We start from the raw sequence: 12,625 nt of genomic DNA on the forward strand, positions 1-12,625 counted from the left end.
GAATTAAAATATATGTCATTGAATCAATCATTCAAGAGATTCGTTCAAATGCTGATTCATTACATCATTCGATCAGATTTTTTTTAAATAATTCAAATTAATTGAACATTTTAATTAGACTACACCAATTAACATTTTGTTAGAACGTCTAGTAAATTATCCCCCGGTTTCACAGACAAGGCTTAAAATAGGCCTAGACTAAAATGCATGTTTGAGCTGTTTTAACTGAAAGTAATTTGTACTGACAAAACTTAAAACATGTCAACGCCATTGTTTTGTCTCAAGATGCACACCAGCAATGTTTTTTCTAGTGTACTTTTATAAAAGCTACTTAAATATCTTAATTGAACAATCCTGGTTTAGGCTAAACTGGGCCTACATACAAAATATGTTTAGTTGTCTCTTGTCTGTTCAGGATCGTGGGAGAATAGTGATTTCTATTTGGAGAAAAACCAAAAAACAAAATCGTGATTCTCAATTTATCCAGAATCATGCAGCTCTAGAAAATGAGATACATAATTTTCAGGACTCTTTGATAAGTTTGAAAAATTAAAAAAATGCATTATAATATAGAAAAACATTTATAAATGTCTTTAATATCACATTTGATCAATTTAATGCATCCTTGCTAAATAAAGGTATCGATTTCTTTAAAAAAAAAAAAAAAAAAAAAAACTTACCACAAGCGTACACCTTTGAACAGTCATATAAATATAAGTGTATATTACATTTTACATGTTCATAAACATTATATAAATATTTAAATTCAGTAACATTATATTAATAATCAAAATTCTTTCACAGCATTTATTAATCTTAGATTCTGGACAATATGACATTGTTTTTCCACTTAAACAGGGATTGTAAGATTTTATTTCTTTTTTTTAAATTAAAACTACGTATTTAAGATTCTTTTTATATAGTTTGAAATATTTCTAGGTCATTAATCAAATTTGTGACATTGACCATGTACACAAAAAGTGAAAAAGTTTAGTTGATGTCACTTTGACACCTGCTGTCTCTAGAGCATAATATTAACCAAATTAATACTGATTGAATTATTTTTAACCTTTTACTCAAATTATGCTAATATTTTATACCCCACTGTGTATAAGTAATTCTATCCATTCATCTACAACACCACCATTATAATTACATTATGCATCTGAATATTGAAGTTTTCTTTGTCGAGCAAACACAAACAGAACACATCTGAATTCATGTTTTTATTTTCATTTAGATATGCATTTACACGCATATTATAAAGCAAATATACAAATATCAAGCTGTTCTGAACAAGTTAGAAATCAATCAGCCCTAGCCTCTGAAGTAATAATCGTACAGATATGGGCAGGAAAACATAAGAAAAAAAAACACTAAAGAAATAGAAGGAACAAAACGAAAATGAAAAACAAAGCAGCTTGTGGCATTGGATCAGTCCTGGGAGATTTACTGAGCAGCACCAGAACGGCAGCGAGAAAGACAAACAGAAATCAACTCTTGAACTAGACCCGTGCGCTCACGGCACGGCTGTACACGCAGACAGGACCAGGATGAACAGTGCAAACACACGGGTCAGAGCCTCGAGTCCAAGGAGGCGTCTGTAAACTGTGAGTGCGTTGAAGTGTGCAGGGGTCACAGGGGTGACGAGTCTTCGTCGGTGAGCCTGAGTGCTGTCTTTGGTAGGCAGTCGGTTGCGTAGTCCCTGACCGTTTAACACAGGGACGATAGGAAACGATGCCACGCCGCCTCGCTAACATTCAGCCTCATCCAATACATTTGAATTTATAAGACACAAACCGGAGGAACAAACATAGTTTTTCGATGATCCAAAAGGCACCATGAGTCGATACAAGAGAAAGAAAAGAATCAGGTTGAAGACCTAAATGTGATTACCATCATAGCCTTTACAATGCATGTAGTTTGACAATATGTATATATTTTTTTTTTTTTTTTTTTAACAGGATGCAAATCCTTCTGATTCATAAATACAAACCCTTTGCACCCATAACAGTTGTTCTATAAAAGAATTATCAGTGGACTTGGCTTTGCAAGGACATTTTTTTAATTTTTTTATTTTTTTAACATGCCAGACTTGCTTCCTCCCCAAAATGGGTTTGGTCAAGGGTCCCCATCCTACCAGCAGGGGGCACGACGCAGCTTTATTCAGCTTCTCACTGGCTTTTCAACTCAGAAGCAGCACCCTGCACAGGGCTTGAACATCTTTTCCCAAAAATGGAAAATAAGCAGTGACACTAGATGAGAAAAATGAAAAGAACCACCCAAAAAATTAAAAACACAATCATGTACAAGAATCATTGCTGTGAAAAGGGAAATCTACTACTGCCTGGTCCCTCATAGGCTCATCTTGTATGAATGATCTTAAAAAGAGCATCAGAGTCCCCTCTGACTTCCTTGGTGCCTTTGAATTGTTGCAGATTCCTTCAACTAAAGCTATATGTTGGGTAACTGAGAGTATATGTGTGTATATGTGTGGTGAAGGTGCCTGAATACACGGGTCAATCACATGGAATCTGTCAAAAACACGTCATGGTCATATTTCATCCCAAAATCACAGAGTAAGAAATTATATTTAAAGAAAATGAAGCTAATTTGAAAACAATAAGCTTAACTTTTTTTGGTTTCATGTAAATGAAATGCATTTCCCCTTCCAATTCTCATGACCACAATGAAAAGAAAAATCCCATTCTTATTACTGTAATGCAAAAATTATATATTTAAATTACGGTAGTATTTGTATTTTAAAAAGCTGCTTTACAGTTATACAGAAAAATACTGTATTATAGAAATAAGAATCTAATGAGAATCATTGGGAATTTAAAAAAAAAAAAAAAAAAAAAAAAAAAAGAAAAATGTCAATAGAGGAAGAAGTACAATACAGGAAAAAAAATGTGCTTATAGGGATAGTCCACCCAAAAATTAAAATTGCCATCATTTACTCACCCTGGGCGGCTGTACGACTTTCTTCTGTGGAACACAAAAGAAAATATTTTAAAGAATGATGGTAACCAAAGAGTTTCGGTTCCCATTGACTTCCATTATACAGACAAAAAATTAAATTCTTCAAAATATCTTATGTGTTTTGCAGTAATAAGGAAGTCATGCAGGTTTGGAACCACATGAGGGTGAGTGAATGATGAAAATTTTCATTTTTGGGTGGACTATGCCTTTCATTATCATGAAATTCTCATAATACAAACTAAAATTGTCATACTAGTCCTTAACAGGCTTCATTTCATATATTAAAGGAATGACTTTTTTCCATTTTGTTCCTTTTTAAATTTTGGGATGAATAATGAGCTGGACACATTTTGCAAGATTCATCCACACACTCGTTCCTCACTGGAGAGGTTATTCATCACAGCGACCCTGAACACTGAAATAGAGGCATGTGTGATTGACAGCTACATCATCACCATTATCGGTGCATCACTTGCCACCCTACATTCATCTGTTGCCTTTCTGAATCTTATCTGATCTTTAGTCCAACTCTATGCACAGACTGACAGGCCTTTACGCAATCTGTCAATCAAATGGTAACCTTTGGTCACGGTGAGCTTTCTGAAACCTCGAGGCACATCCTGCCCTTGACTAGTGTAAAAATAGTGGCGTTCCATCTCCAACATTCGAATTATCAATCGACCGGGACGTTAAACCTCCATGAAACCCATACAAACTTTAAAATCTTTAATTCAGTGTGCAATCCTTGGTAATAAAGTGGGTGTTGAGGTTAGCTGTGAAAGCATTTGGGTTAACTCAACCCGTCTGGTTATATCTCTGTTTGAATGCAGGCGTTGCGAACAGGACTAGCCGGCTGAGGAAGGTTGTTATTGTGTTCTTTGCGGGCCGAGCTCTGGCCCGCGTCAGCCGCACAGATTAAACTCACATTCTCCTCTGCAATGTAGCACAGGGGACGTTCCGCTGCCCCGTCAGGAGTAAGAGGGGCCACCGCAGCTTGTGGGAGGGTCCCAGAGGTGGGACAGTTTTCCAGCCGGTCGTTCTCGACCTCAGGAAGAGGGCTGACCGCTCCGCCTGTGTTGGGATGTCGGATGTGAGACTCATAGCAAGGGGGTCTGCAGGCGTCCAGGTCGGAGCAGCTGAACTCGGAGAAGTGGCTGGAGTGCGAGTCGGCCACAGACGGCAGGCTGCCGCTCAAAGAGGGTGAGTCCAACTCACTGGAGTTGGTGCTGCGGCGCTCTAGCAGCTGGGCATCCATGTCTTCACGCGTCTCGTTGATCTTGGTGCCACCGCTCTTTTTGCGCAGCTTGCCTTTACTCTTCTTTCCGGAGGAAGAGGACGAGGTGGAGGATGGCTCCTTGGCCCAGCGAGACGTAACGCATTTGCCCTCGTGCGGACAGCCAGAGGGGCAAACGCTGGCTCCGGGCCCTCCGCTGCTGCCGTCATCCATACTGCTGCTGCCGCTGTGGTGCCTGAGCTTCCCTCGTTTAGATTCCACATCCACCTGCACCTCCATACTGTTCCCATCTCTGCTCCACAACAACAGAACACTATTAATTACAGCTCAAGTTCCTACAGGCCCTGATGCTATGTCATTATTACACAAACAGATTTGTTAAGCAGTCTTTAAGTGATTATAAACTAAATTCTTTCAGTTATATAAATACAGACCTGTCCAGAGGCAAGTAAGCATTGAGAATGGATCCAGCCATTGCTTTGGTACTAGCGTTGTCACTGATTGTCCCCAGACTGACGGTACCAGACTCCCCACTCAGACTGCAACGCTCCTTTTGAACATCAGCTTGAACCTCCAACCTGAGACACATATACAGCAAATTTAAAACTTGCTCACACCAACCTTAATGTCTGGCATAAATGTTTTACCAAAAGCCAATGCATTTTTCCATTGGCTTTTGGAGTATTGCAGATAATAGGCTCTGTGACCAAGTAAAATTTATGATTCTTACATGTTTTCTTCATCATGATAATCTTCACAGATAAACAACTATGAATTTTGAAACCTAAATACAATCAGCAGAAGTAAACCGCTATAAACAGAAGTAGGCTATAAACAATTTAAATGTGTAACCTTCACTGAGCTTCCATCTTTAAGAAACATTTTCCCTGAATATTTGAGTTAGAATAGTTTGCAGGGGCGTGATTATGAGAATAAGTGTTCAGCGTGAAGATATTTAATGTTCCAGACAACCTCTGTTACAGTTAAAGCATCAAAATGTACTCACATCCTTGCCAAAACTATGTATAAATAGTCTTTTTGGACTGGATCTTTTAAATTTGAGTTCACTTTGCACTTTGACTTCAAAAGACATGCCCCTTTAAGGTTTTTTTTTTGGCCAATAATTGTGCACATGACTTGACCTGTAAACAAGGTGTCACTGACCTGTTAAAACAGTTGACCATGGCACTTCCTGACAAGCTGCCAGTGATGCTGGCCCCAGCAAGTGCCATAGTGCTGGCGTTCTCACTCAGGTTGTCTCTCATTGCTCCAATGCGTTCCATGTGGCTCCCGCTGGCACTCAGGCTGCCTGTCAGACCCCCTACACTGCCCTCACCGATGCTGGGGTTATGCCTCGTCTCTGCTACTGAAGTGGTGTCTGTTTAGGTAGAAGGGGGACATTACAGCTGTTACTAAATGTTTGAAGCATTATGGGAACAGATACAATCAGCAGCACAGATCCAGAGTTTTTAAACAAACCTGATGAACCCTATGATTTCTGTGATGTGGAAAATGCAGACAGAATTGTAGGATCCAGCCTTAAAAATGGAATTTAGCAATTTTTGGATGAATAAAGCAAATGTTGGGCTGTAAACTTAATCAAATCATAAAATGGACTAGTATCTGAATACTGAAGCACAAAAAGACTGCGTGTTCTGCATGTGGGTCTACTTCAAACGAACTCAAGCATATGTGACGCTCATGTTTTGTTTTGTTTTTTAGCGTCTGCCGTCTCACTATATGAGTGAAGTCATATAGTGGGGTATTTTGAGCTGAAACAAAACAAAAATAACGACTTTATTCAACAATTTCTTCTTTTCCCTGTCATTCTCCTACGCTGTTTACATTGTAGACGCTTCCAGGTTCTACGTCAGAACTGCGGCTCAGGGGTCAGAGAGCTCTCGGATTTCATCAAAAATATCCTAATTTGTGTTCCGAAGATGAACAAAGGTCTTACGGGTTTAGAACGACATGAGGGCGAGTAATTAAAGACAGAATTTTCATTTTTGGGTGAACTAACCCTTTAAAATTTAAACCATTAAAATGGAATGCAGAAAAAATTTAAACTAATTTGAGAAACCTGATTTCTCTTACATATATCTCAAGTTGTCTTAAACCTCTTTGCCTCTAGCTTACACTGCACATCAGGACAAAAGCTGTTTGTTCCCAGCGTTACCTGAGCTTCTCTGGAATTATTTGGTGTTTGAGGAAAAAAACAACAACAACTTGATCCTTGAGTATCAGTAGTTGTGTCTAGAAAAGAATAAACTCAAGGTCTCTAAATATGGCTCACCTTCAATACATTTCTAGTGGGACCCATTTTACCCTGTAAATCCTACACATTCTAGCACACTCCAGGAGGAGCACTTTAAACTAGAACACAATTCACACATTTGCATTAGGCCTGAGCAAGGAGGAGAGAAACTGTGAAATGTGACAAATCCTGGGGGAGAGACAACCAAGACAGAGACAGTGAATGAGAGAATGACAGAGAGAAGGACAGATTCTGAAGGCTTTTTTTGTGTTTGCCTTCAGTGAGGTTCACTCACCAGTCACAGCAGCTCCGGTGCCCACGTTCATGTCATTCTCATCATCAAACTCGATGCGCACACCTTTTCCATTCCCCGCAGACACACCGCAACCACCGCTGCGGCACAGAGAGATGGGCACCACACCATAGACGTATGCCAACATGATGGGCACTCCTATCCCTATGCAGACAAAATATAATGGTTTCACAAGTAGTACAGCCACCTTTAAACCAGATAGATTAGCAATTAAATTAGCATTTTCTGAAGAAAATACCTGGACAAGACAGCAAAAGAAGAGTGTTAAGGGCCATTCACTCCAAAGTCAATAACTATAAATTTGAATTTATATAAATATAAACTTTTAATAAACGCTCTAATTCTGTAAGAAGAAGGAAGGCCTATGATAACAAAACGGATGAAAAATATCGTTGCAATAATTTTCTGCATTTTTTCCCAGCTGACCAACAATAAAAACATCAAATCTGCCAACAGTCAATCAGAATCTACCTGCCTTTAGAAAGTGTGAGCATTACAAGCATCTCTCTGTCTGTTTTACAGATTCTATGACCTTAAAATCTTCAAAATTCAAGCTTTTTAAAACTACTACTAACTTTAGGCTTAGGCTGTGCAGTGTGAAAGCAGCTATAAATAGTTAGATATAGCCAAGAAAGACCAATAACAATTAAGCATGCAAATATTACAAGGACATCACTGGGGGTTAAATTTTAAATGATGAAAATTACATAATTACATTATTTTACATTTGCTAATCTTTAGTTTATTCTAAAAACAGCCTCAAGTGTTATCTACAAAACAAATTAAATTAAGTCTCTATGTTAAGAAGGTAGGGCTAAATTAATTGTGATCCAGTCTGTGAAAACCCAGCTAAAGTCATTTTTTTTTGTGATTCACTGTTTTCTACATAAAATCATCCTATATAATGTAAAGCACATTCTGTGAAAATATAAAATATAACCTTGAAATCTAGGCCATGTCAAAGATTTGCTAAATTTCTTGCTTAGAAAATAGGTTTGAGAAATTCCAATGTAAAAACAAGCTTATTTTTTTTAAACAGCAACACATTTGAAACATAATTATCCTGACTATGTGTCATACACCACATTAAAGCTGAGATTCTCTCATTTTCAGTGATGACACATTTATGGGAAAATTCTTAAAGTTTTGTAAAACAGATCTATTTATTATTTGAATGTCCAAAAAGCATAAAAACATTGAAACGAATGAGGGTACCATAAGAGCTTGATTGTAGCAACAATTGCCAAGTCAATCTGAACCTGAACAACGCACTCAGTTTCCATTCAGGTTTGGCTGAGCTTCTGTTTATGTTGGCTGATCAAGGTTTATATGCGAGTAAAAGCCTAAATTAAATCTGTTCATCATAAAAAATGATCAAGTCTCTTCAGAAAATTTGGACTAAACCGTTCGATTCATATGGATTAGTTTTACGATCTCTTTATGAACTTTTTGAAGTGTCAAAGATCAAGTTGCAAAGGCAGTCTATGGACCGACAGACATCTCTCTCAGATTTCATCAAAAACATCTTCATTTGTGTTCCGAAGATGAGCGAAGGTATTACGGGTTCGGAATGACAAAAGGGTGAGTAATTAATGACAGAATTTTGATTTTGGGGTAAACTAACCCTTTAAGACCTAATGCACAGATCTAATATAATGTTACACATCAGATGTTTTTCCCCAACTGTTCCTCAAACGTTCACTTAAGACATAACAGACTATGTTTGCATGATTACACGCCAAGACAGATATTTTGAAATACTGTAATTCTGTGTGTATCTGACCGTTCAAGTACAATACACCGCTAAAGAGAACTGAATTCAGGATCGCATACCGTCTGAGGCATCTTTCTGTGCGTGGACTTGAGGTGCGTGTCAGTCAGCACATAAATCGAGATCTTTTCATGGCTTATTTTGTGCTTTAAAATCAAGCACAGCCCATGCTTTATTTTCTCATTCAATGTATGTTATTTTCGTAAAAAAACGAAACCGAAACATCAGACACAAGTGCTTTGCTTCCAAAGGACATTCTCAAATTTTATTAATATATAATATTAGTTCTTTATTTAGCCTACAAAAAAACAGTACATTAATATGTATGATAGGCCTATTTAATTTTTATTAAAAAAATAAATAAAAAATTGATTATTTTGTTTTTATGCATCAATGCAGAATTGTTCACATTAACACTGTGATGCTTCATAAAAACAATTAGGTATTCACAGCTCTAGTCATCACCATCATCCTCCAGAAAGTGATCCTCTACAAGACCTGTTATTTCATAATTTGGGGGCAATTCCACAGAGATTGATAGCATTCAAGCTGTTTAAACAATCAGCTATCTTCTGTTCCTCGCACTTCATAGGTGCCGCCCTGTCAGATCTGGAAATTCATCAACCCAAGCATCAGCATCCAAAGACCAAATTATTTCAACACGTAGCAGGCATAAAATGTCTTTAAAATAAGAAGGTTATTTTGGCAGAATGTTATGTTACAAAACAAATAAGCTGTTCCAGAAATTTCTTTGATGAAATCGAAACCCGGATTAAGTTGCAATTTCCTTGCCTTTCCCGGTACTGACCTGATTGTCGCTCGTGCGGACTGATATTAAAGTCTGTTTGCACTTTCTAATGGTAGAAAAGAACTGAATGATACAAGAATCAGCAGGTATTTCTGTGCCGAAATTAAACCCAGAGACAACTGAAGACAAATTGTTTAGGAAGACAACTTCCGGTATTTTTGTGCAAAATAATTAAACGTAGTGTCAATAAAATCATTAATTTCAGTATTTATCATTTATAAATGAAAATTTAAGTACTGTATCTCAAATCCCTTGGTATAATCTATCATTTACAGCAATAAACGCACTTTACCCATTTTCATCATTTTTATGGCTATGTCTACTTTGATGCTTAATCTCATAATTAGATTATGTGACTTTAGCTGGAGTTTCACAGACGCGGTCACAATTGCAGCCATTTAATACTTAGGGTTATGGGTTCAGAACAAACAAAGTTTTTTAATATTAGTACAAAAGCAAACTGCTGTAATTAAAATTAAAGTGACTCAATAGGCAGAAAAAATGAAAAGAAGTTGAGTCTGCTTACCGACAGTGACAGCGGCAACCACTGGAGACACGATCACTGACAATGTCACCCCGCCAGCTATGACAAGGTTCCTCTTGTGCTTGGAAATGTCCTTTCCCTCATAACGATTATGAATCTGAAGTAGATGGATTCAGAGATCGAGTGAATAAACACTGTCTGCCTGCTGTCACGCTGCTCATTCATTATTCTTTGGTTACTCATAACGCTAGCATAATTTCCAACTTGATGATCTGACAAGAGTCTCTTGAAGATCAAACAAGGCTGATAATTGTGTGATAAGACATGTAGGTCATCATATTTCACAATGCACAGCTCAGTTAGAATTCAGGTCAGATAAACAGACTGTTATGGAAATCACTTCATAATGAAATTCAGATTGAACAGCACATATCTGAAGTGCTATTAATCATTGTAAAAAGTGACCCAGTTTGCAGTGGTTTCATCTGGTTTAGAGAGAGGCTGCATATTAACTCAAACACGAAACCAAATCTTAAATGTAGTACACAAATTATACTACATGACTTATTTTCTGGACATAAATCTCAAATCTATTAATACAGATGTAAGAATAGCGCTTGCCAAACTGATTTCAACATGCTGGCACCATTCTAACAGGGTTTATAATAAGCAACAATGTTTTTCTAGTCAGATAAAATGAAAGCCCTTATTATCTTGTAGTCACGACAAAGGAATTTAGAGAAACTGGTTCACAAAAGGAGCTGTCAGAAGAAAAAGCTCTCAAATTAAAAGAAATCAACTGACGTATATTTTTCCTCAATTTAGCCCATGCTATGTGCCAATTATTCGACAAGTTAAGTTAATAATGCAGGAACTGTAATGGTTTTCTAATGATAAATTATATAAGACTGTCCATGATTAACAGGACAGATTAGAATTCATGAAAGGTTTATTAAAAACATATGCAGGCTTTGTAAACAGGCAAAAAATAAGACAGCATGCAATATGATTTTTAAACTAGACAGTGGAAATTTTTAAGGGTCGGATCAGATTTTAAGGCGGCTGAAGATTATACAGAAAATGATCAAATATGGCTTGGTGCGATTATCAAATTGCAATGGGAGTGATTTAATTAAAAGCAACTTTGCACTGCAGGTTTGCCGAAAAATCACCAAAATAAGCGCTTATGGTTCAACATTTAAAAAAAAAAAAAAAAAAATAAAAAAAAAATACAAATAAAAATTCAGTAATTTCTTTAGTCTTAATTTTATTGAACGGGTTTTTTTTTTTTTTTTTTTTTTTTTTTTTTTACACAGTATAATAGCATTATTCAATTTTTATTTTGTTTAATGTTTTTATTTATTTCTTATTTTATTAATCATAAAAAAAAAAATCTTTATAGTCCTTTTGAATTGGTCGAAAAAAGTAGGAATGTGGCCTATTTTTCTTCTTTTTTATATCTTTTTTTTTTTATATGCAGATGCACTCACCTACAAAATAACCCCAGATTCTCTAGAGTCATTAATTCTTTCCTAACAGAACTATTTAAGTCATGTCTTCTTTGATATCGCAATATATATTGCATAAAAACAAAATATTGCAATATCAGTTTTGTACATAATGTACGTAACGCCACACATACACTAAATGAAAAGCCAAAGTTTCGGACACAAAATATGCTTGAATGTATAAAATTCAGTAATCCTCTAACTGTTGTGTTGTCTTATGTGCCTGCAGGATTGTCATGATAAGAGTAAACTGAGACAGAATTTTCAGTTCCTTTTATTTCACAATGACAGCTACTCTCAGTTGTTGAAGAAAGACTCTTGGCATCATGCTGATACTCATTATTACTATGGCAACCAAAAATGACTAGACTGTCTGGGGAAAAAAAGGATCTGATTTCATAACTTGCAAAAATGTGCAGACAATCAATCCAAAAGATTGGGTTTAAAAAAAACAAAACAAATCGGAATTGGGTACAGCTGAATTAAACATCACTTTTCATTCTCAACATTCAAAGAGTATTTGGATTAGCCACCCACCTTTCTACCAACATACACAGGAATCCCAATGATCATTGCCGGTATGGCAATGCCAGCAATCAGTGCAATGCCAACCGGAGCGCCCACAAGTGTCCCCAACTGCCACAGGATTTTCTTCTTCCTGCTCCAAGGCTTCTTGCCCCAGAATGTGCATCCTGAAGGACTGTGTCAGAAACAGAGAAATTAAACCTAGAAACGTAACATTAGCATTAAAAAAAAAAAAAAAAAAAAAAAAATTCTTACCACTACAACTTTGACCTTCATCCATTCTCACAGTGTCAATAATGCAGATAAAGTCTGATTTATGTCATTTGGCTCTATATTGTGAACATTGCAGTGGTCTTCAGAACACTAACCTTAAGTAGTGCAGATCAGAGATCTCCTTCATACACAGCCAGCAGAACTCACAGCCACACACAGCACAGGTCATGTGATTACAGCTGCCATCGTTCATCTTAATGATGTAGGCCGCACAGCGGGGACATGGCTTTATGTCATCAGCTTTGGGGACACAGACACAGCGGTTAAAACCACTCCTTGTTGACATGCTGTCCGAGATTTCGGATGTTTTTACATTAGGTTTGATCATTTTGTACAAACCACAGTATGTGATTTTATAAGGGAGAGATGGCATTCCCATTCTAGAGAGCAGAATGATTGGTTTTAGAGCAGTGATTCTCAACCTTAGTGAATCTAAGGCCCCCCACTTTTAAGAATGAGAGGAACAATTTATT

General features: G+C 36.9%; 1 protein-coding gene across 6 annotated transcripts in view; it reads right to left on the bottom strand.

Moving 5' to 3' along the window:
* Positions 1–1,213: 1,213 nt before the first annotated feature.
* The window catches only part of rnf19a (ring finger protein 19A, RBR E3 ubiquitin protein ligase), a 37,963-nt gene continuing 26,551 nt past the window's right edge, over positions 1,214–12,625 (bottom strand). For 2 of the 6 annotated variants that reach the window (XM_051871757.1, XM_051871762.1), the window contains 7 exons: positions 12,248–12,392; positions 11,892–12,054; positions 9,889–10,003; positions 6,766–6,927; positions 5,381–5,594; positions 4,651–4,794; positions 1,214–4,508 (listed from right to left, as the gene is read on the bottom strand). In XM_051871757.1, the coding sequence (XP_051727717.1) occupies positions 3,791–4,508; positions 4,651–4,794; positions 5,381–5,594; positions 6,766–6,927; positions 9,889–10,003; positions 11,892–12,054; positions 12,248–12,392 (1,661 nt within the window). In that variant the 3' untranslated portion in view covers positions 1,214–3,790. The remainder of the gene's footprint in view (positions 4,509–4,650; positions 4,795–5,380; positions 5,595–6,765; positions 6,928–9,888; positions 10,004–11,891; positions 12,055–12,247; positions 12,393–12,625) is intronic. The other 4 variants (XM_051871759.1, XM_051871761.1, XR_007926356.1 and 1 more) reach the window with 4 other exon arrangements.

Source organism: Ctenopharyngodon idella, chromosome 19 (assembly GCF_019924925.1).
Source record: "Ctenopharyngodon idella isolate HZGC_01 chromosome 19, HZGC01, whole genome shotgun sequence".
In the NCBI taxonomy this organism is placed as follows: Eukaryota; Metazoa; Chordata; class Actinopteri; order Cypriniformes; family Xenocyprididae; genus Ctenopharyngodon; species Ctenopharyngodon idella.